This window comes from Xenia sp. Carnegie-2017, unplaced genomic scaffold (assembly GCF_021976095.1).
Source record: "Xenia sp. Carnegie-2017 unplaced genomic scaffold, XeniaSp_v1 HiC_scaffold_6, whole genome shotgun sequence".
Taxonomy (NCBI): domain Eukaryota; kingdom Metazoa; phylum Cnidaria; class Anthozoa; order Malacalcyonacea; family Xeniidae; genus Xenia; species Xenia sp. Carnegie-2017.
Genome location: NW_025813526.1, coordinates 10,057,717 through 10,083,745, shown reverse-complemented (window position 1 = coordinate 10,083,745; position 26,029 = coordinate 10,057,717). Strand labels below are relative to the sequence as shown.

Genomic DNA, 26,029 nt, shown 5'->3' with positions numbered 1-26,029 from the left:
TTGAATTATTTCGCTTTGATTTTCCTGCTTCATAAGACTGAGGAGAGGCTGCGAACGTACTTTGTACGATTTTCCTGTTTTGTTTATTCCAAGTATTTTGCCAATACCGGTATCGAGTACTGATGAAAACGGAAGAGGCTTTAATGAAAACTAGGCTTGCTTTTTCTTGCAGTATATAGCATCAATTTTTTAGAGGTCAATTAACTTATTTAAATTAAAATCACTTAAAAATTCAGTAAAAATCTTATTTTTTATTGAAGAAATCAGTAAAAATAATGTTCAATGATGTTTAAAAAAAGTGTTTCCAAAATGAAGGAAATACCGTAGTTCTATAATACCAAACGTTGCCACGTTCTATAATACTAAAATTCAGCGCTTCGCATTGGTCAGAAAAACTGCTAGATCCACCATTAATTTCTGGCAATATGTAATTACATACATTGTCTCTCAAAAATAAATTATCGCACATGCACCAACAGCAAATTAAAAGATTTTCTCAAATTACAATCAAACTTGTAATAATCGCAAAGTAAGCACAAGTTTAAAATTCAAAATAAGGAAATGAAAATGGTGGAAATTGATAACGTGACGAGTATAGCCCATTTACCCTTTCAAATCAGTGAAAAAAAACATGTCCCATTTATTCCATTAGGGGGCTCCTGGATGCACCGATAAGTTCTATAAAAACTGGAGGGGCTAAGTGGACTGAGGCGAGGACACCAAAAGCATAGATCCCAATTAACGAATTGATGCTTGATGAAATTTCAATTCACAAACATATAAAATGGTCATGAAGTTTGTGTTTCTGTGAATATTGAGAGCGAGATTGATGATATCTCGCTGCAACTGGAGTTGTCAACCAGTTAGTTGATTTTCGTAAAATCATATCATATATATTTTTCCTGTAATATTTGAGTACGGTGCTGCTTAAATGTTACTATTATGTATCTAAAGCATGCCATATTGAAGCATTAAAGAATCAGCAAAGAAAAGCGACCAAGGCATTACTTGCAAAAGATCTACAGAAAATATACATGTTTCCGAAGAGATTCATTAACATTTGCTGTATCATAGATTGCAAGAAGCTTTTCAAATCTAGAGGATTCTCTTCACAACATAATGTTACATGAAGGATCGTTCCCTTCAAGAATTGTGTTATCTTTGACGATTAACAAAAAATATGTACGAAGAATGCAAAGAGAGAAAGCAGCCCAGGTCACAACAAACGAGTTTAAGAAAATTTAAGTGCGTTCACAAATCACATAGATAAAGAAATTTCTTATAAATCACAAAAATAATACAGCCCTAACGATCTTTTTTAAGCAAAGAGTAGAGAACAGAAAAGTGGATAAATATAGGAAAAGCTAGAAAGTAAGTTTTTGTACGTAGCCTGCAAAGAGAAGTGTTGCAAGATCTCAGCATATGGTACCCATGTTATTGAGGAAAATCTGGCTGCGGCACAGTAACTATTGTATCAGAATTTGCCCAAATTTATTCATGCTGTGTTTTTGCCATTTAATCATGTAATTACTTCATGTATATATGTATATATGTTGTTCAAAGTGCAACAACAACTAGAATCAAGTTTATCAATATCTCAAATTGTCTTAAGCCATTGATCCAGATCTGTGTCCAAGCTTGCTTGGTATACATGCTTGTATACTATATGTGATACAGTCAGGGCTTGGCCGGTGGAGGAAAGGTCGGAGTGATACGGCTTTTATAACAGAACAAATAATTTTAAGAGATAATTGAACTTCTTAGACCTATCGGAAGAGTTATTCAAGAAACTTAAATCTCTCACCTACAGTAATTTTTTGCAGTCGTCCAGAGATTTCAGATATCATTGAGTTTCGTTAAAGACTTTTTTGGAATCAAATAAGAAAGCATCAACTCTTGCAAAATACAGCCTTGTAAAGACTGCTTTTTACAAGCAATCACGCCGAACAAATTACAAGACAGCTGTCTGAAAACGCACTTTAGAACGTTTTCCAGAAATTCCATGTGCAGTTGTATCTGGCTAGTATTATGAAAACGGCTTAGTGGCCATTAGTTGAATGAGTGGCGAACTTCTGCAAACAGCTATTTTGAAACTTTTATCTTATTGATACTACTTATCATGCAAAATACTACCTGCAAATGTCTGGTGAACGTCTTAAAAATGTTCGGATAAGTGCATACTACTAAGGTGAATAAAACAAACTAAACGTTCATTTTTCCATATAGATGTAACTTTTGTCACATGGCAACAAAATTTTGAACTGTAATGTTACTGATTCATTGTGACAGACATATTGTCATTTTTGTACTAACAAGTAGATTTGACACACTCATTAGCTTTACTCATCATCTATTTTTATTTGTCTGTTAGACATACGTGACACTTACTTTCATCCCATGACTTACCATGTTATTGTACACTTTCTTGATGGTTATCATACGTCAAAACAAGGTTTAAGAACCTCAATTTTTAAATATGTATCTTTGTACTTTTATCTCGCAATAAATCCCCATTTTTATAGCCCTCTGGCCCATGGACTTCACAAAGTCAAATATTACAAATGATGAGGCTTATCCCATCATGGAACAGCAAAAACCAAGATTATTGTAAATATTATAGTAATGCTCCCTGCTTTTCTGCTTTATTTAAAAATCAGCAATGTTTTGCATGGCTGGTTGCGTCACACGGATGTTGAAAAGGAAATCAGTTTGTCCTGCTTGCAATAAACCATTTGGTTTGAAAACTACAAACATGAATCTCCTCTCATTACTTTAAAAGACAGTCGGCATTGAGCATTTATTTAAACAAACTGTTAGTGTCGTATCAACATCCGCTCAAACAGAAAGTTAATTTGGTGAAAAAAAAAATTATCGTACTGTTGTTTTGTATAGATAAAATTGTTACACCATTAAATGCTTCAATTAAAAACCCTAAAGTTATGAATATCTTTAATTTTGAAATATTTTAGCTTTAGATGAAATTTTCAAAAAAATCCACCAACCAGCCAAAAATATGGATCTCTTTCGTAGTAACAACAACTTTTTATGATCGATGTTTAATATTCTTCTTGCAAATTGATAAGGTGTTATGAAAAGAAACTGACGAGTTCAGATTATTAATATATTTATCAAGCCTTGTTTACAGAGAGCAAGTCGTTTAAATTTACCACTTTGCAATACTCCGACAATAATATTAACAGATTCACCTACGAGTTTCCGAAAAATATGCCTCTTACTTGTAAAAGGGTTTTACATTCTTGCAAAATTGTCTTTCTATGGCTTGTATCACCTGAGACTTGAGTGAATTCATACCATAATCTAAGCTTGTGCTGTTAGTGCTCAAATTTTCAATATCCTTGTCCCTATAATGCCTCATTACGACCATATTGGTCGGTACTTGGTATGACCTATAGCCTTTCATCATCCATCGCCAAATATGTACGCGACAAGTAACAGTGTAAAGGGGCTTTGCTATTGATTTTGCATGAAGATTACCACCGAAGACCCTGTTTGATCTGTTATAAGTTGCAAAAAATCGTGGAACCTTGTACTTTAATTTAGTTTTACCAGGACAATGCATAAATTCAGTTTTTTTGTTTACGTTCCTATGGAAACCCAAGTGTTGAAATGTAAAATGAGCGATTTTGCTGTCCTCTACTTCGAGCATCAGTTCTTTCCATTTCAGACCATTTTGGGCATTATTACTTCGTCCAAGTCACAAAGTACCAAATACTTAGTCCAAAACATGTTGCGGTAGACGCAATCATGGATAGCCAATAGCAAACCTCTGTTGTAAACAGGATTAGGGATATTCTTACCCCAATTCATTACAGCATCAAGAATTTTAATCTTCTTTGAGTAATAATTTAAAAAATTTATTGCTATACTATGGGCTTCATAAACATATATAGTAAACCATGTAGCTCCTAGTGCTTTGTTAAGTTCTATGGAATCCATAATTCCTTGGTCATATTTACCCCCATAGAGTGGTGTCTCTTAACAAACACCAAACTGGTGTTTGATTGATGAGGACTGATCAACTACGGGAACGAAATGTGGGATAGGAATCGTGAGAAATGAAGAAATGTCCTGTGACATCATTAAAGTGACATATTGTGGTCTGCCCACAACAGTGTTACATCTATACATAATTGCTCTATATCTGTCAACTTTGAACTTCCAGAACTCCGCTAAAATGACACGAAAAGCAGGTTTTTTTCTATGACCCTTTGGTTCCCATTCATATTAAACCACAGGACAATGCATTGTCGAGTTAGCCCATTTTGTAGCCTAAGACCACCACACTTCTTTTGAAATTTCCGTAGCGGACTATTTGTAAAAAACGCTTATCGTAATAAGATGAGAAAACACTGATTGTGTTTGAAATTCGTTTCCAAGAAAAGGATGAAGAACAACGAACACATTTTTTAGTTTGCTTTTTAAGTCGGTTTAAGAAACGTCCACTTTGTCAGATGTTGTAAATTTTGGGGTTTCTTCAAATGAGGATATTTTAGCTACAGAAACATTTGTAACGTATCCATTGAAGTATGATTGTTTTTGAAAATTTTCAATCAAAACTAAGACAATGGCTATCAGAAAACCAGCTCTAATGAGACGTCTTGCTTTTTTCTTATAATGAAAAAATAAGGCCATGGCGTCAATTACTATAAAAATAAATCAAGCTAATTGTTCATTCAAATATAAACTATTTAACTTGTAAGATAAATGCATGATATCTTAAAACACTAAATACTTACTGCTATTTATCTTCTCTGAACAAATATCGAACTGCAACTAAATACAGTGTGGTTTTTGTTCGGGCATTACATACACTCCCAAAACATCTTAGAACTCTTGCTCCTCAATAGAAAAGATGACAAACAAATAATAGTATCAATTAAACTGAGATATCTAATTAACATAAATGTAACATAGCATGTATAACATAAACTAACAGCCACAATTGTAATACCACCTTAAGAAATCAAAAAAGAGCAACCAAAAATGATGGTAAATTTGTAAATATTAAGCGTCATAAATCAATTTAGTCGTAATATTGACATCATGCTAGATTATTTGTTCTCATTTTAAAGGTTTTGTAATTTTGCAACACAGCATAGAAATTTCTAAAAAAGTTTTTGTTGTGAAGTGTTATCTATTTAATCCCAGCTATCAGGCTTATTTTAACAGCCCCTAAGAGCCTGATTATAACCCTGGTTGAGCTGACCAGGTTAGCAGCATAGCTCGATGATTTCAAGGGGTTGAAAAGAGCCGAAACTTCAAGGTTAAAATTACAACTGTTTCCGAAGCACCAAACGTCCCTGTTGTAATTCTCGATTTAGGGCAAACTGGTTGTTTCAGTTTTAAATGTTGTGAGAAGTTATTAAATCAGAATATTGTGAAATTGCTCGAGACGCTTTAACTAATGATAAGTTTGAATCGTTTCCATTTGCCAAAATCATTTAACGCTTTGCTGAATCCCGGCTACCGGGCTCGTGTAATCAGCCTCTCAGACATAAAAATAATGGAGGTTTGATGAGCACGTTTACAAAAATGGAGGATCTGCAAAGGAGTAACACAATTTTTACCACCTAATATACCAAGATGAGCGCAAATATACATATAACTGCATGTAAACACTTGCTAAAATGCCCATGTTATGTTACATGAGTTATGTTAAGAGGTATATGAGGTAAGTTATGTTACATGAGTAACATAACTTACCGGGACGCCTTTATTTACAAACATATATTCATGATTTTGATATACAGATATACATACTGTTAACTTAGCCGTCACGAGAAAGAGTACTGTTGACAAAGGGATTCGAGAGAAATGTCTCAATTAGATTCAGACAGTAAGGATGCACAATTTCATGATAATGCTTTGATAAGTTACACCGATGAATCTAAAAGATTAATGTCAACGGGTAGGGAGGCTGATACCGCAGAGGAAACTGATTCTTGATACCAATGATATAAGAGGCAAGAGAAAGAAGTAATGTGGATTTTGATGATGTGAAAGAGAGCATTTTCAAGAGGTCTAGAAGAGCAGTCAGGTGAAGATAAAATAAATCTAATCATTCTATTAAAATACCGATCCCGAAAGATCTCATCCAGAAAAAAATAATGCACAAAATGAAAGGAGTGTAAGGAAAATGATGATGTTAATCCGCAGCTTCTAACAAGAACAATTTCATTTCAAAAAACACAGCTTTGCTGACACTGTCAAGGTTAAAAAAGATCAACTGTGATCAATTAACTTTTGTTACAAGAAACTTTATGTTTGTAAAAAAGTAAATGGTTCGAACCCAGAAGTATCGTTACATGTTTGTAAATGTAGATCGTCCAGGTTGGTATAATCCTGAGAAGGACTGTTTTTGTTGTTGTTGACGGACGTTTTGACAACCTTAGCGGTAGTCATCTTCCGAGTCAAATGAGGAGTAAACGTCAGGTTAGCCGTAATTCTTATCTGATTCTACGTCATTGTATTGTGTGTACAGGAAATATGCAGAGCCCTCTATGGTATAAGAGTTGGGACAAACGGTCTGGGGCGAGCGCGGAGTCGCCATTTTGGTTCCTACTTGCAAAGTGAAACTATAATAATACTATTGGAAATTGGGTTTATATGCAAAAGAAGAAAGCAATTTAAGCTTATTCCATGGTAGTATCAAATATAATAGGAATAATAGCAAGCTCTTTGCGTTTTTTTAACAATTTGCGGCAGACCTGATTTAATTTCATTGGTTTGAGCTTCGTTTGCGGTTTACTAGTTCGTGCTTCAAATTGATCGTGACCCATTGTAAGAAGTATTTTTCGTACGTGAACGTGTTTTCTCGGCTTATGTTCCGACTCTGTAACAAGTTTTCAAGATCTTTAAGCTTGGTGGCAAGCGGCAATGTTATCCTGGCATCAGTGCTATCAAATACTTGGACAAAACTTTGTTCGAAACTTCGAATCATAGTAATCATGCAGATTTGGTCCGGAGAGATTTGTGTTCAAGATTTGTAACAATTTAATGGTAGTGAGTGATTTATGCCCCCAATTTAATCCAAGCATGATATTTTTATTCTGAAATATCACAAAATTTTCTTGCTCAGCAGAAAATGACAGACTTTTACTTTTTAGTTATTGAAATATGCAATGATTTGACCAAGATGCATTTGACCTTAAACGTTTTATTCCTTTATATGAAGTTATTTCGCCTTTATCACTTTATAAAGTATTAAAGTTTATTTCTAATAAAGTTTGTTAGGGATTCTGCTGAAAATTTTGGTGAAGCATTTCTTTAAAATGAATATATTATTTCTATAATATGAAACATTTCTGTTGTTGAAGAACAGTCTGTTTGCTATAAATGCTACTGTTTGTAGTCTTAAATTTATTGGTTGAGGAATGACAAAACTTCTATATGTGTTTAATGATCAAACAGGGGTGTGTTGGAGGGAGCTCAGCCTCGTTTGTTCAAATTCTATGCCTTGTATTGCCAGTGAAATATATATATCAAAAAGCCAGCACAACCTAAATATATATCAGAAATCCGGCAATATTTTAATATATATGAGAAAGGCAGCAACAGTTGTAATATATATCAAAAAGCCCAAATAGCTGAAATTATGGAGATATGCCTCTGTGATCTTATAAACCAAAACCTACAATTAAAATATCATCCACAAGTCTAGAAGAGAAGTAATGTTCTACTTTGAGCTACATAAGTAGGGTACATTTGTACAATTCAATACCAAAAATATATTGTACTCAGCTGTTTCAGTGAATATCCTAATTATAATTACTTCATTTTTAAATGATGAACTAAAAATACGAAATACAACATGGAAAATCATAAGAGTTTCTGTGATTTGGTGTAGTTGTTTTAGTATGGAAGTGGCTGAGAATTGAGAGGTTTGTAGATTGACCAATTTCAGAACATAATGAGAAATCATCTTCGATTAAAAAACAAGCTTTGGAGTAAGAAAACTATTGAAACTGCATCAGCACGAACTTTGCAATGTTATTTGGCCCAAAAATGTTTCTCTACTTGAGTCAGTTAATTGAACCTTATATCAAAAGCAGTTCAGCACAACAATCACCATACGCAATCAAATTTCGTAAGTTCGACGTAAAGGCATTTCTTTCATTTTTTTCGTAATCCTCGATTTATGCGATATGTAATGACATTTAGTAGCCTTCAACAATCAGTTATTACACACTTATCCATAAAAAAACGCAATATTATCTCAAAATACTGTATTACTAGCAGCAATTGCTATATAAACACAAGCTAAAATTTCAAAACTAGGAACCAAAATGGCGGAAATTGATCAGGTGATCAATATTGCCCAATCAACGTAAGCAAAACGGATAACAATAGATGTCCCAACTCTTATACTATAGAGGGCTCTGGAAATATGTACTGTCATTGTGAATTAGTGTGAAGTGAAATGTTTTTAGTTGTGATGTGTGATTTATGTGTCATGTTTTTAGTTGTAATGTGTGTGTGTCAACTGTGTATTGTCATTGTGAATTAGTGTGACGTGTAATGTTTTTATTTGATCGTTTGTTTGTATTGTGAATAAGTCGTTTGTAAGGTGCCGGTAATTGCTGTGATCTGTTCAGGGGTGTTTGTTCAACGGGGTTTGTTCCGGAAACTTTATGTTATGTTAATGTTTCAAATTGGGAAAAAATTTAAATGAACTGTTGTTTATATTGTGAAAAACGTTCATCTATATCAAAGAGCCTTTATCATGGTTTCCGTTTCCATTATCTTATCTTGAAATATCATAATCATCAAATAGGTATGCAGCATGTGCGAAAATATTGAAGTTGAGCGTTAAAAATAAGGTAAACAGATGAAATTAGTCGATTCCTTTAGAAGATGATTATATTTTCAGAAAAAGCATTCAAATATCTCAATACAAAATTGTTTAAAGCAATCCAAACTCCCCCAAGGCCTGAGCATGTGTGGGCAATATTTTTGGTGTAAAGAAGACAAAAACTTGGAGTAGTTAGTTCTATTTTCTGTTAGTTCACGGCAAAACTTTTTTCTTTCGCGGCAATTCCATGCACGTACCTTATTGTTGACAGGCGCATGCGTATGCCCCTTAATATACTGATGTGAATTTAGCACAAAAATTAGGCCACAATTGGCATAGCGCCCACAGTAAAGTTGAGATTATATGAGAACACAGAAGTGATATAGAATAATCCCTCCCAACGTCCTATTACATTACGTTATTTTTCCTTTTAAATTAAATAGTTGAACCCACGAGTATCGTTACATGTTTTTTAATTTAAATAGTCCAGGTTGATAAAGTGCTGAGAAGGACAATTGAAGTTTATGTTAGCTTATAGTAGTTTGGTCGCTCATTACGATTTGACGTAAAGTTGTTAGGTGATTAGACTATGACGTTGTATTTTAGAACTTAGTCTACATCAGCTGTGTATTATGAGTACACAGTGTACGTCGCTCTTCAAATTAAATGCAAAATTGTCTCGCAGTGTAATTTTCATTATTACATTTTCTCTTTCCGCAAGCTTTGAATTGCTTAAACCATTGAGTCAATAGAGAAAATATCTGATAAGGCAGAAGAATTTCTTTTAAAAAGGTATACAGAATGACCTGGCAGCTTGGAAAGTGTGACTTTGGCTCATTAAACCGCATGGTACGACTCTTGTCCTCAAAGGCATATAGAAACCCAAACAAGTGTGATGTTGATAATCTTCTTTTGGGAAATTTTGATGAATATAATGACGATAATGCTCAAATTGTAAAATATGTAAAAAAAAGATCTTGCTGTGGAAAAATACGTAGTGTCTGGTCTAATAAAGAATTTCAACCCAAACACATTATCCTGAGTTAATTATGCTCTTTACTCCATGGCGAAATGAACATACCGGTTTATTAGGAAATTGTTGATGTTCTGAAGAGCAGGAGAATATTTTCATCGTGTTCATATACTACTACATGCGCATACAGGAAAACAGTACATATTACAAAGGTAACACGATTTACAGTGCCTTGCGTATACCAGCCAGTCAGTCACTAAAGAATTATAAACCGTTAGATTCTGCCAAATTAAACATGATGAAATGCGAACTGGGTTCAAAGTTCATATTACTTGATGAAGTATCAATGGTTGGCCATAATAAGTTCGCGATTAAATTGAATAACCGTTTAAAAGGTTTAAAAGCAATCAAAGAAGATTTTGGCGGTGTAAGTATAAATACATTAGGTTATTTATTTCAAATGAAGCCCTTAACGGATAGTTATATATTCAAAGATGTTCAGTGTTTAAGTTCTTACGATATTGTTGCTCCAAACTTATGGAGAAAGTATCTCAGAATTTTTGAGCTTGATAAAATCATGCGACAGAAGAAAGCAAGAATTTAGCACAGACTCTCAATTCACTTCGTGAAGGTAATCACACTCGCAATGACCATGAAAAATTCAAAGAAAGATGCGTTCAAGAGACTACATGTCCTACAAAACCCACATTTGTTCATCCAAAATGCATAAGTGGATGAATATAATGATAAAGTTTATCAATCATTCAATCGTGCTAATAAATACAATATCAAGGCACAAGATAGCGTCATTGGAGCTAGTTCAGCTGAACTCAAAGAAAGATAATGAGACAAATACCTCACGTTTCTCTTAAAATATTTGTCTTATTTTGTTGTTATTATGTATGTATATGCAGAACCATAGCCTCGTCATTGAAGCGTTAACAAAGCAGCTTGGAGCTATTTTATACCTGACAAAGACAATAATATCTACTTATCACCAATCAACGTCGTGAACAAGTTGTATAATGTTGCTGGATGTATAAATTCTACATTCCTTCAAATGTATTTTAATGGACAAATAATCTGTAGCCATAATCTGTTATTATTTACCTTATTACACAAATGTTTGGGGCTTTTCAGTTTATGATCATTGATCAATCAATCATTGGACCGTTATAGTACACATTGTTTAAGATTTGAGACAACTAATATTGATTAAATGAGAAGCTGTTTACTATAAACTGTGATTATGAGTCTTTATGATCCAGGAAGCTTTTTATTTTGACAATTTGACTGTAATGGCATTAAACCTGAGAATTTTACATAGATGAAATGTTGTGGCATGTCACATATTGTCCCCTTTTCTAACTGAACATCTCATGAAGAGATATCAAGGTGTGTTGATCTATGGCTCATACCAGATTGTTTGCAAGAAATTCTTAAGGGCTACTGATTCATGAAAAGCATTTTCTATAAAGTAAAAATGTCTTTCTATGTATGCAGATAAACCTTGAAATTTGGAAAAACAGCAAGGTATTATTTATGATCACTAGGTAATTTTTCTGATAATCGTTATAATTTCTAAACTAAATTATTCCAGATTTACATTTAAACAAGTTTTGATTATATGAAAATATACTTATTATGACCAGTAAGAATGGCACATAAACCAATTTTAACATTCATGTAATTATATGATTAAAGGCATATTGGTTACATTTTGTTTATATTGGCAAATACAATGCTACTGGTGATTGAAATGTAGCACACTTTGCATAAACTTACAGAAGATAATAGTCTAGTGAAATGCCTAATAACCATTAATGGCATAAAGTTTTCCTTAATTGCAAATTTTCATTCTGATAATCTTTGTTTAATCTTTGGCAGAAAAAAATTTTTAGTTTTTTCTCAAAACGTGAAATTCTACATCTATGAACTGTCCCTTGTAGTACCTTATTTCGAACTTAACTCATTACATAGAGGTGTGAATGGGGGTCTCTAGGGGGGGTCTATGCCTGACAATTTGGTAGAAATTTTTTAACACAATATCTTTTTTGGAATAGCATTATTCTAAAGTAAATTTTATTTTCCTAGGCATGCTAACGAGCCTTATATTTGTCATAACAATGTGCCTAAATTTTTGCAAAACATTCATTTATTGGTCGCTGCGATAAAACGTAAGCTAAAATGCTTTTTACGCAAAACGATGCCCACAAAAACATTTTGTATTGCTCTAAAACGCTTAAAATGGCATTTCCAAGGCTTTGAAACTCAAAATTTCCCAGGAGAGAATGCCTCCAGCCTCCTATGACTAATGTTTGAAAAATCCTAGATCCGCCCCTGTCTCATACTGGCAAGAATGATCATATTTTTATCATCGAAATTGCCAAAGAAATCTTTAACGACTTTACTTGTAAATATAACCTATACATGTAAAATTATTAAGTCATTGAGAATCAATGCATTGAACCGATAAATAAAACGTAAACGAATGATCAGCATTATTGCTCGATTTCATTAAATAATAATAACAATCAACCAATCAATTAAAAGTCAACTTTCATATTTATTAAATCATGTCAAATAACATATCAAACTCACATAAGAGATGCATCTCAGCTAGCAGACCAAGAATGCTAGGTAAATTTTGAAACGCTAAGTACGGACGTAATTTTCACGCAGTTTTGATCGGTAGAAATATTGGACTACGACAGGAATCATTATAGGTTTAAATAGGACCTTATTCCGTGAAATAAATAATGGCAAGATTACCTTCTAAGCTTTATAATTCCAGAAGTTTCGTATCCTCTCTCAACCTCCAGATTTCACACTGCAAATAAAAAAAATTCTTTGTAATGAGCACACAAACAAATCTCTTTTCAACTTCATTAATATTCTTTCCCGCGAGTCACATGGCAAGCGAGTTAAAGTGTTTTCTTATTATTGGCCGTCATCTGTGTGTATCTAATTGTCGTGGGTAAAAGGTCGCAGGTAAAGTCGCAGGTTAAAAAAACACTTTTTTGCACGGAAAAATTTGAAAAAAGTCAATGTTAAATTCACAGCGTTCAATCAACGTTCTCAACGTTCCCAACGTTGAATCAACTCTGCTTTCAACATTAAAATATGTCACTGGTGTTTGGATATTTAAGGTTTGTGTTTGCTATACCTATCCAAATATTACGGTGGCCTATAAGTGTCACGGCAACATTTGAATGCAAAAATCTCACGGCAAAATTTAAATACGAAAATCTCACGGCAACATTTGAATACGAAAATCACACGGCAACATTTGAAAACTCTCGGCAACATTTAAAAACTCACGGTAACATTTGAATACTAAAATCTTACGGCAACATTTGAAATTCTTAAGGCAGAAGCAAAGTGAAGGAAGATAAATCATTGACTTTTAGTCTAAAAAAATATAAAATGGCGGAAAGCATTGAAGAATACGATGTCGATGATGACCATGAAAATCTTGAACAAAGCAGTGAGGAAGTATTTATATGTTATTATTTCCTAAAAGGATTTCCATACAAAGAAATTCTTAACTTCATAAGAAAATATCACGGTAAGCAGATTAGCATGAGTACATTAAAGCGAAGAATATAATATTTTGGTCTTCGACGAAAAACAGCCATTATGATATGGACGTTGCACGTGATGCAATTCGTGCTGAAATAGACGGCCCAGGAGGTTGCCGAGGTTATCGTTTAATATGGCATGCCTTCAAATGAAGGGAATAACAGTACCTAGAGACGTTGTGGCAGGATTGTTAAGAGAGCTTGATCCAGAAGGAGTGCACGAAAGATCTAGACGCAGATTGAAGAGAAGGATTTACTGGAATCCAGGACCAAATTTTTCCTGGCATTGTGACGGATATGATAAGTTAAAACCATATGGCTTTCAAATCCATGTATGTATAGACGGATGGAGCCGTAAAGACCTTTGGTTATATGTTACTAAGTCAAATAATCTACCAAGTAATATTGGAACGTATTATTTTAGGCTGTGGAAGAATTTAATGGCTGTCCTGCAGATTTTATTACAGACCTAGGTACGGAAAATGGCCTTGCCGCTGCCATTCACTCATTTTTTAGTAATGACCCAAGCAGTCATAAGTATGTGTCTTCAACCAGAAACCAAAGGATAGAAGGGTGGTGGTCATTCCTGAGAAAAGATCATGCAAAGTGGTGGATCAATTTTTTTAAAGATCTGGCTGAAGAAGGAACTGTAGAACTCACCATTCCTCTTAATGTGGAATGCCTTTGGTTTTCTTTTGCAGATTTGCTCCAAGAAAATTTAAATGAAGTAAAAGAGCTTTGGAATTAACATTACATCCGAAAATCAAGGTATGACACTCTACAAGGAAGGCCAGATTCGCTGTACTATTTTCCCGAACTTCAGAATGGTGAATGTAATTTGCTTTTGCAGGTTCTTGAGTGTGAAAGACTATATGCTAGAGAGCATATCATATGTGAACATGATGCACCAAACAACTATCACAGATATTTTTTGTATGTGATGGAAAATTTCTCATTACAGAAACCACATCACTGGAGGCAAGCTTTAGAATTGTTTGTTACACTAATACGGCATGCAAACATTGTGGACTGAGAATGGCATAGATTTTCATTGATAGCATAACAAATTCTGACTGATTTACTAAGCTTCTTGTTGTTAAAATGAAAACAAAACTTTAACATAAGTGACAAGATTAGTTTCATTAGAGGGTTCTAATTTAAGTTCTCCAGCTTATTAAAAGTTCACGTAAAACAGTTCATTAAAAAATTTAACAAAATGTGAACATATTTCTTTCTCAATTTTAAAATGTCAATCTTCTTTTAATTCATGCTTTAGCAAATGATTGACTTTTACAATATGCCATGACAAAATTTCTTTAAACTTCCCTGACTCGCACATATGTACAACTGGTATGGTTAGCTCTCTCACAAGCTCCAACTAACGGAAAACACGTCGTGTGGTTTGGATTTCTTACCAGGCGATCATGGTCAAAATTTAGAGTAATCGAAGGTTTCTCTTTAGGTAGAATATGTTTATGTCTTTGGCCTGTGAGCCATCCCATAACACCTTTTACAGACATTTCTGGCATTTCAAATAATTCTTCTGTGTTTATGTTAACATTCTCTTCTTCATCATATTTCCAAGCAACTGCTGTTGAATACCCCGGTAGTAATGTGTCGTCTAGTGAAATGAAAAAATCATGAAGGCTGTCCACTATAGTGTGTTCTAAGGCTCGCCTTGAAGATCTTTCCTCTGAAAACACAGGTTCAACCAAAGAAAAAAGATAATCTGCATCAGGAAACATATCAGCACAAAATTTTTTCACAAAAAGAGTACGGCAAGCATCTGGATTTTTCATTATCATATCTCCAAATCCATAAACATCAAGACATTTTTTAGACTCATTCGTGTATAGTATGCGATTGCTAACAAACTTTACTTTCAGGGAATTTATAATATCTTCAACATTACTTCCCTCAACAACTCCAGTGTAGCCCTTATCCAAAATAAAATCACAGTATTTGGTACAGTCAAGTCTAATGTCCTAAAGTTTTTCTTTTTCTTTTTCAGTTAATTATTTATCGTCAACTTTGGTCTAATCAATTGGGGTTTCTGTAATGAGCAATTTTCCATCACATACAAAAAATATCTCTGATAGTTGTTTGGTGCATCATGTTCACATATTATATGCTCTCTAGCATATAGTCTTTCAGACTCAAGAACAGGCAAAAGCAAATTACATTCACCATTCTGAAGTTCGGGAAAATAGTACAGAGAATCTGGCCTTCCTTGTAGAGTGTCATACCTTGATATTCGGATGTAATGTGAATTCCAAAACTCTTTTACTTCATGATCATTTAAATTTTTTTGGAGCAAATCTGCAAAAGAAAACCAAAGGCATTCCACATGAAGAGGAATGGTGAGTTCTACAGTTCCTTCTTCAGCCAGATCTTTAAAAAAATTGATCCACCACTTTGCATGATCTTTTCTCATGAATGACCACCACCCTTCTATAGCTTGGTTTCTGGGTGAAGACACATACTTATGACTGCCTGAGTCATTACGAAAAATGAGCGAATGGCAGCGGCAAGGCCATTTTCCTACCAAGGTCTGTAATGAAATCTGCAGGACAGCCATTAAATTGTGCCACACCCTCCGAATAATACGTTCCAATATTACTTGGTAGATTATTTGACTTAGTAACATATAACCAAAGGACTTTACGGCTCCATCCGTCTATACATCCATGGATTGGAAAGCCATATGGTTTTAACTTATCATATCCGTCACAATGCCAGGAAAAATTTGGTCCAGGATTCCAGTAAATCGTTCTCTTCAATCTGCGTCTAGATCTTTCTTGCACTCTTTCTGGATCAAGCTCTCTTAACAATCCTGCCACAACGTCTCTAGGTACAGTTATTCCCTTCATTAGAAGGGCATGCCATTTTAAACGATAACCTCGGCAACCTCCTGGGCCGTCTATTTCAGCACGAATTGCATCACGTACAACGTCCATATCATAATGGCTGTTTTTTCGTCGAAGACCAAAATATTTATATTCTTCGCTTTAATGTATTCATGCTAATCTGCTTACCGTGATATTTTCTTATGAAGTTAAGAATTTCTTTGTGTTGAAATCCTTTAAGGAATTCATAACGTATGATCTCTTCCTCACTGCTTTGTTCAAGATTTTCATGGTCATCTTCGACATCGTATTCTTCAATGTTTTCCGCCATTTTATATTTTTTAGACTATAAGTCAATGATTTAACTTCCTTCACTTTGCTTCCGCCTTAAGAATTTCAAATGTTGCCGTGAGTTTTCAAATGTTGCCGTGAGTTCTTAAATGTTGCCGTGAGTTTTAAATGTTGCCGTGAGTTTTAAATATTGCCGTGAGATTTTCGTATTCAAATGTTGCCATGAGATTTTAGTATTCAAATGTTGCCGTGAGTTTTCAAATGTTGCCGTGAGTTTTCAAATGTTGCCGTGAGTTTTCAAATGTTGCCGTGAGATTTTCGTATTCAAATGTTGCCGTGACACTTATAGGCCACCGTAAAATATACAAAACAATGCGTTGTTAATAAGAGGTATTATTATTAGTTTTATTTGAGGTTCGTTAAAATTCTCTTACAATTGAAACTTTCAAAACCTAATTCATAAATTATAAGATATGGTTTATACATATGTTTAACTTGCACTTTTACACGACTATAAATTTGCTTTTCTTTAGCAACTAAGTTCTTAGTTACCATTAAAAGAATTGTATCCAGGTAAATGTTGAATGGTAGTGATGCTTGGAATCAAAAGCTAACTATGTTTTCGATAGTGATTAATGCATATAACTTATGTATACTAATATTATGTTTGGATCCATAGAACAAACACACAGTGATTATGAATGAAGATTATACTCAACGCTTTTGCGGTATTTCTATTGACAACGGAGAACGTGTATCTTACAGACCCTGACTCTAAGTGTATAGTACAGTTATAACAAATATCAACCATTAATTTCAGATTTGTGTGGATATAACTCATGTAAGGCATACAAAACATATTATTGCTAAGTAAAAAAACAACTTGCCAATCATGCGCAAGGAAAAATGGAAGCTGCCGTTTTACTTACATGATCCATCCATAGATTATGATTTATGATCCTTAACGAAATGCGTTTACAGCTTGAAGTGGATGTACTGAGTTTTCAAACGGCAATGTCCGCAAACCTTGCAGACTCTAATTATAGAATTTACATACTGGGTACATTGGGTACATCATAAGTATAAAAGACATTAAAAAGTTACCGTGGCTTTGGATAATTAAGATTTCTGTTTGTTTTACCTATCATTGATACATGTGTTGGATTTAAACTTAAAAATTATCGTGCATATAGTTTTGCACTCAACAATTAAAGGAATTACTCGTGTACAACTAGACATGTTGTTCACATGACACTCAGAAGATATTGAACAGCATTGCTAAAAGTAAAAACTCACATGCATTGGAAATTGAATTACCTATAGTTATAAGGGAAATGCAACTTTCCTATAGTCGGAAAGTGTAATTTATACTTATGATATAGATAATGTACCTAGTATGTAATTCTATAAAAGAGACTGCAAGGTTTGTGGGAGGGCACATTGTTATACACTTTGTATATATATATATATATATATATATATGATAATGATAAGGATTCTCTGGATTCTCGGATTCTTCTTATTTTATTTTATTTTTTTTAATTTTAAATGTATATATATATATACAAAGTGTATTACAATGTGCCCTCCCGGCTATCACCATATTAAAATTGTGACTCCTGCACTTGGGACACAGGACGTACGGTTACACATTGTATGGATTGTATTGTAGAGTCACCACAGTGCTCAAACATATAAAGGTGAGCTTTGCATACCGCGAACACGGTGAACGTCTCCATATGAGACTCTCTACACAATCCGACAGTGCTCAAACTACGCACGCGCAGTGAGCGTAATATACAGAGTGTATAAAAAATAATGGATTTTATAACATCAGTGATACAATAATTTCTACACACAATAAGACCGTTTTAGCTAAAGAAGAAACGACGAAAAACGCCACCACAGACAGAAATTGCAACTGTCGGAAGAAAGAGGAATGCCCACTAAAAGGAAAATGCCAAACCAAAGGGGTAGTCTACAAAGCCACAGTCACCAACACACTAACCAAACACAAAGAAACCTACATCAGTCTAACGGAGAACACTTTTAAAACACGCTACTTGAACCACACCAGCTCATTCCGTAATAAATCAAAACAACACTCCACAGAACTCAGCAACACATATGGAAACTAAAAGACTCTAACACAACATACACCATCAACTGGAAAATTGTAAAGAAATCACAACCTATTCAAACAAAACCAAACGCTGTAATTTATGCCTCTCGGAGAAATTCTTCATCATCTTCCACCCAGAACTCAGCTCGCTCAATAAACGAAACGAACTCATTTCCGCATGCCGCTATCGTAATAAACACTTACTAACGTCATTAATGTAATACTATATCACCTAAACACTTAATTATTCATCTTTGTGTATAAGTTCCGTTGTGCTATAGTGCTATTTTTATTCCCCTGACGAGTGTCGCAAGTCAAACAACTGCTATACGAAACAGTTCTGTAGGGAATAAATTTCGATGAAGTAATTCGTGGTTTCTTTTATTTTCAATTATATATATATATATATATATATATGTGTTTAGAAAATACATGTATTTTCTCAACACCACACCTTTCTGCTCTTGGGCATCGAGCACTGTTTTATACGGAAAATCATAAATTATAAACTTCCTATATATATATATATCCCTGAAGAGTGAGCAATCACGAAACAGGCTTGTCGGGATGAAATTGTAGTTTTTGTGTATTTTCTCAACACCACTACACATATATATATATATATATATATATATATATATATATATATATAAAATGAACTAAAATAAAATGGACAATTGTTTGCTGTCGCTACTCAGTTTCACGCCGTAGGGCGATCTTCAGGCAACTGACATATTATATTTTATTTGCTGACTATATACATCGACTAAAAGGTGTTAAGTTACACGACGGCATGCACTAAACATATCAGAATGTTTATTTAAAATGTTCTTTTACGTCCTTTTACGTCCTTATATATATATATATATATATATACAAAGTGTATTACAATGTGTATCACCATAGCACAGAATAGATACATACAGAAGCGCCACTCAGCGAAAATCTGTCCCCTACTTGTACCCAGTTCTTAATGGCATATCTTTTGCGTCCGCCATTACTCCAGCCAGATAAACTGGCCAGAATTTATATAGATTAATATTATGAAGAGTTGTTTTTCGAAAATTTGACGAATTTAAATTCACTTATGGACAAAATTTTTAATGCAATCGGATAGGATACCAAGCATATGAGGTGAGAAACAGTTTTGTTGCAAAATACGTTCGTCAAATATAATTGTAAGGGTTTTATAGTTTCTTGCCTTGAATTGTATGCGAGATCCATGTTTAGAACGTCTCTTATATTGAACGGCAGTTGCCCTAAGAATTAATAATTTAGGACAAAAGTAATAAATATATTTAGTGTGATTCCATTTCTGTATTTTCTAGTAAAGAGTTTCCTATTAGAATGGTCAACGGATTTGATAGAAGCGATAAAACGACCTACTGTGCGTAAAGGACGTTCTTCAGATGAAGACGTTATTAGTATAAAATTTGGACTAAACTAATTTATATTTGATTCTTGAATCTGGGCTTTTTATTTGCAATGCAGCTTTTCCGCATAATTGTAATTGAAAGTTTTTATTTGTAATTGTATATTGAGTTCCTGTGGCTATCATGTCTGTCAAATTTGTATTAACTTACAAATAAAGATGTTTCTTGTTGTCTTATTTTTAATAAACAATATATGAAATTACAATTTTTTAAAGAATGAAGTTATTGATAAATTGTTACAATTAAATTAAAAACTTTGCCATTATGTCAAGCATATTGTCAACTTCCTACAGCTTAGCTCTTTGGTTAAACTTCACTTGTGAGTTGTGACCAACAATTGTATGTGAAAAATGATTAGAATTATGTTTGATTCACATCCATCCAACTAACTTCCAAAAAATGAAAGTCAAATATGCTACACAGATTTTTAGTCATACCGTTGCAGAAGCTATTTGCACATATGTCAACTTGGGAGGATTATCATCTTGTGCCAGTGGAACTGCAGAGTTTCTCTTGAAGTTTGATTCCCTCTTTGATTGTGTAAATAGCTCCAAGCTAAAAGCAATGAAAGAGTTGAGAAGACCAATCACAACAAAGAGTTCACACATCATATTTTTGCAAGAATCCTTACAATTTATTAAAAAAATTAAAGTTTTCAATGGCAATGAGGATGTAAAACGCAGGATAAAATCTCTAAAAGGTTGGTTGGTTACAATTAGTGCAATTATAAACAACTGGAGTACATTGCAAACCACCCACAACTTTACTTACCTACTTACCAGAAGGCTGAACACCGACTTAAAATTTTTTCGGAAGCATACGACAACAAGGGGGGAATTGCGACAACCCCACACCAATACAGTTCACAAGAGCATTTAGAAAATTGTTTTTTAGTGCGCTTCTTACATCATCAAAAGGCAACTGTGCTAAAGATATGGATGCCCTCTTGGTTCAATGCACAAAAGCAAATATATCAAAGCCAAAACATGTCGACAACATGCCACAATCCCATTTAAGCATTCTTTCAATTGGACCAGAGGATTATAGAGAACAGAATGTGACTTCTAACATCATTCAAGATAACGCTGTAGCTTATGTTGCTGGCTACTTGCTGAAAAAAATCATTCAAGAGGCACAGCTGTGATGAATGCAAGAGAATTTATACATCAAATGATTTTGACAGTGATCAACAGTTTTTCTGCTATTTCAAATCATATGATAGTAAGAATTTTGGTGGGTTGAATGTCCCGGCTAGAAGATACCTGGAATACATAAAGACACTGGAAGATACTTTCGTCAATTGCTTTTCTGCTACAACGAAAAATTCCAACGTTGGGGCAAATATATTAAAAGTCCTCCAGGCAATTCCACCAGTTGATGTATGTACAGAGTTCCCACATGATTATTTCTTAAAGCTTTTAGTCCGAATGCGTATCTATTACGCGATCAGATTTGCAAATCGTGACTTTACCACCACCAAAAGGAAATGTCGGAATTATATAAAAGTCAAACATCTTTAAACTAAACAAAATTGAAGAATTTAATGCAGAGCAGGTTTATTCACAGTCCAAGAGAAAACATAAACAAATAAACTGACCCTTACCTCTAGAACTTTGACGAACAGCCAGGACAGACGACATGTCATCCGTATTCAAGTTCTACTTTGAATGTTTCTACAAACAATTATTTTTCAAATACGATATCGAATCGACTGATAAGACATAGACAACTTGCTGCGATTTACTGTCTCTACTCGAAAAACGCAAAAAACTTCCAATGTGCCGAATTGTTTTAGTTTTTGGTTAAAAACTTGTCCTTGGCACTATAAATTACATTGCGATCTGGCTGGAAACATGGCCGCCGTGTAAAGTTGCCCGGATGCTGGGGACACGAACATCAAAGGCTCCGACATCGAGTGGCGCTTCTGTATGTATCTATTCTGTGACCATAGTAAAATGGTGACTCCTGCACTTGGGACACAGGACGTACGGTTACACATTGTATGGATTGTACTGTCACCATTTGAGCACTGTAGAGTCACCACAGTGCTCAAACCTATAAAGGTGAGCTTTGCATATCACGAACACGGTGAACGTCTCCATATGAGACTCTCTCACATGTGAGCGTAATATACAAAGTGTATTACAATGTGCCCTCCCGGCTATCACAATAGTCAAATGGTGACTGGTGACTGGTAAAATGAAAAATGGTGACACCATGCTAAATATATATATATATATATATATATATATATATATATATATATAAGTTTGAAAATTTGTAATCCAGGCATTGAATATATAAAAGATAAACGTTTCTCCAAATTTTTAAATGATTTTTATTGAGCTTTCGACTCGTTGCTTCGAGCCTTCATCAGAATGAGGATATTTATTTACACGTGTTTTTAGCTTGGAGACGTTTAGAGCGTCTAATTGGATTAGTGGGTGGATTAATGTGATTGGATGGGGTGAAATGCGTTGCCATTGGTTTTGGTGTGTTGTTAATATGGTTGGTGTTAATAATATTAGAGTGTAGTGTTTTAGTTTTGGTGTTCTTTGTATTTTTTTTGTCCTTTTTCTTTAGTTGTGAGTATATGATGGGTATGTCGATATGTCTGTTTATTGTGTCGTTGTCTTTACTGTACCAAGCTTCTTTAAATTGGCGTGCGTGTTTAGTCTGTGCGCGTCCGAGTACTTTAGTTTCTGTCCAGTCGAATGTGTGGTTGTTTCCGTGGGTATGTTCTGCCGGTAGTGAGTTCGGATCTCGTCGTTTTATGGCGTTTTTGTGTTCTGTGAGTCTTGTTTCAATTTTCTTAGATGTTTGTCCTATGTATTGTTTTGAACAGTCTTTACATGGTAGCATGTAGATCGCGTCAGTTGTATCATGAATTGTTGTTTTGTCTTTATGTTTGGTGAAACATGATTTGAGTTTTTGTGGAGGTTTGTGGGCGACGTTAATATTAAATGGTCGAAGAAGTCTGGCAGTCATTTCTGATGTTCCGTTTATGTATGGTAATGTGACGATTTTTACTGTTTCGTCCGGTTTTTTGTTGCTTTTGTCGGTTTGTGTTTTGTTTTGTATTTTGTTTATACTTTTGTTTATGAAGTTGCGTTCTGTTTTTTTGGCTTCTTCCGTATTACAATGAGTGTTTATCCTGTTGAAAAGTGTTCGAATGCAGCTTATTTTGTGTTGTGTTGGATGATTGCTGTTGAAATCGAGTATTTCCTCTGTGTTTAGAAACTCACCTTTATAGGTTTGAGCGCTCTGGTGACTCTACAATACAATCCGTACAATGTGTAACCGTACGTCCTGTGTCCCAAGTGCAGGAGTCACAATTTTACTATTGTGATAGCCGGGAGGGCACATTGTTATACACTTTGTATATATGTATATATATATACATAAAAGATAAAAGATTCTCTTGATTTAAAGTGAGTTTTATTGAGCTTTCGACTCGTTGCTTCGAGCCTTCATCAGAATGAAAAATATTTTTTTACACGTGCTTTTTAGCTTGGAGACGTTTAGAGCGTCTGATTGGATGAGTGGGTGGATTAAAGTGATTGGATGGGGTGAAATGCATTGCCATGGGTTTTGGTGTATTGTGAATATTATTGGTGTTAATAATATTAGAGTGTAGTGTTTTAGTTTTGGTATTGTTTGTAGTTTTTATGTCCTTTTTCTTTAGTTGTGAGTATATGATGGGTATGTCGATATGTCTGTTTATTGTGTCGTTGTCTTTACTGTACCAAGCTTCTTTAAATTGGCGTGCGTGTTTAGTCTGTGCGCGTCCGAGTACTTTAGTTTCTGTCCAGTCGAATGTGTGGTTGTTTCCGTGGGTATGTTCTGCCGGTAGTGAGTTCAGATTTCGTCGTTTTATGGCGTTTTTGTGTTCTGTGAGTCTTGTTTCAATTTTCTTAGATGTTTGTCCTATGTATTGCTTTGAACAGTCTTTACATGGTATCATGTAGATCGCGTCAGTTGTATCATGAATTGTTGTTTTGTCTTTATGTTTGGTGAAACATAATTTGAGTTTTTGTGTAGGTTTGTGGGCGGCGTTAATATTAAATGGTCGAAGAAGTCTGGCAGTCATTTCTGATGTTCCGTTTATGTATGGTAATGTGACGATTTTTACTGTTTCGTCCGGTTTTTTGTTGCTTTTGTCGGTTTGTTTTTTGTTTTGTATTTTGTATATAGTTTTGTTTATGAAGTTTCAAGGGTAATTGTTTTTAATAAATTTGGAGTATAAGTAGTTGCGATTTGTTTTTTTGGCTTCTTCAGTATTACAATGAGTGTTTATCCTGTTGAAAAGTGTTCGAATGCAGCTTTTTTTGTGTTGTGTTGGATGATTGCTGTTGAAATTGAGTATTTGGTCTGTGGGTGGTTTTGCGGTATATTGTGTGTTTAGTGTACCGTCATCTGTTCTGGTTAGTAGGATGTCGAGGAAGGTAAGTTGTTTGTCGTGTTCTTCGTCTTTAGTAAAGGTAATATTCTTTGTGATATTGTTTATGGTGTGTAGGATTTGTTGAGTTTTGTCTTTCTTGACTATGGCAAATTTATCCAGTGATGTCGAGGCTGTGGTGAAAATTTCGCCAGAGCGCCATCGCATAACCTTTAACCATGCACTTCAGATGCATGCTTTTTCTAACCAAGACTTCCTTGTCCATGGTAAGCCAGTGGAATTTAAATCAGTCTCCCCCTTCACATGGGTATATATTTCTCGCTTATCTTATGGCATCCCCGACGAAGCCATCACTAGGGCACTTTCCCCATATAGTGGAGGTATTAAATCTATCAAGTCGGTAATACATGAATGTATTTACACAGGCGAGCACAATGTGCTCATGAAAATCATGGCCAACATACCAGCCCGTTAGCGCATCGCAGGCCACTGGTGTGTTGTAAAATACAGTGGACAAAAACCCGTGTGTTTTAAATGCCATCGGGAAGGACACGTCATCGCCGACTGTCCTACGCCTAACAACACCCGCTCCGCTCACCCTGAACGGGACTTAACTAACAATAATGATGCTACATATCGTTGCAACAATAATATCAATAATTGTGCTGCAATTGTTAGCACCGACGTTAATAATACAGCACCCGCTGTAATTGTTGCTCCTTCGCTGCCTTTGGTATCTTATGCGGTGGTTGTGGGGACCAATCTTTCGAAAATTACCCCTCCGAGTACCAACGGGTCATCCACCCCATTCACTAGCAATACTAAACAGCCAGCTCCTGACTGCGCTACCGATGCTTCGGTCTCTTCCGCCCCTTCTGAGGGTAGCACTGATAATCTTGGCAATTCTTCACCGCCAACTTCTAGCCCTGTTCGACGCCGTGGAAAACGACGCCACTCCCCCACCAGCTCACCACAACCGGAGGAGAAACACGCCTCACACGACGACGGGGCTATCGATGACGCGGACGTGGACCCTGATCCTGGGGATATACCCCTTCATCAGGATGACGAGGAAATTGAGGACAATACTGATGACGACGGAACGGACATGGACAACGAGAACGCTGGGAACACGGACGAGGATGACGATGATGAGATTGGCAACGGACCAACAACTAGTGATAACAACCATGATGATGACAATGATGATGATGACATCGACGACTCACAGCATTCGGATGGGGAAAGAGGGACCCTGACGAATATTTGGATCTGGACGAAGACGATTACCCGAGTGATGACAACGCCTCCTTCGCCACAGTGTCGGAAGCAGAACTACTAATTCACCGGCTCACCACCTGGTGACCCTCCCGATACCAAAGTCTACTCCTTTAGACGACCAACGTGCGCCTGCGTGCCATAACACCGATGCAGACGCCTTGTTTAAATTGGCAGCAGTGCTTCCACCCATGGGGGCTCTCCTTCCTCTTAATCTCTCTTCTCGTTGGACAATCCTTTTTGTCTTCTAGATTTTCTTTGTTAATTTTACTTTTATCATGGCCTTACACAGAC

The 26,029-nt window shown here is 35.1% G+C and overlaps 1 protein-coding gene and 1 long non-coding RNA gene across 2 annotated transcripts; one reads left to right on the top strand and one right to left on the bottom strand.

Annotated features, from left to right (window-relative positions):
* Window positions 1-3,040: 3,040 nt before the first annotated feature.
* On the bottom strand, window positions 3,041-12,614 carry LOC124458295. The gene is made up of 3 exons (XR_006953121.1): window positions 12,558-12,614; window positions 4,758-4,860; window positions 3,041-4,664 (listed from the first exon to the last, which is right to left on the bottom strand). It is a non-coding gene; the product is annotated as an uncharacterized LOC124458295 (long non-coding RNA).
* Window positions 12,615-24,602: 11,988 nt separating this feature from the next.
* LOC124457095 (transcription initiation factor TFIID subunit 11-like) lies at window positions 24,603-25,799 on the top strand. The gene is made up of 2 exons (XM_047007385.1): window positions 24,603-24,723; window positions 25,006-25,799. The coding sequence occupies exons 1-2, from the start codon at window positions 24,603-24,605 to the stop codon at window positions 25,797-25,799; spliced, it is 915 nt and encodes a 304-aa protein (XP_046863341.1).
* The last annotated feature ends 230 nt before the right edge of the window (window positions 25,800-26,029 follow it).

Excerpts from the sequence above, each read along its gene's own strand:
- LOC124457095 (XM_047007385.1), top strand. The coding sequence starts at position 24,603 with ATGGCAAATTTATCCAGTGATGTCGAGGCTGTGGTGAAAATTTCGCCA. Across the intron at positions 24,724-25,005 it reads CCAAGACTTCCTTGTCCATG|GACACGTCATCGCCGACTGT; the intron begins GTAAGCCAGTGG and ends GCCATCGGGAAG.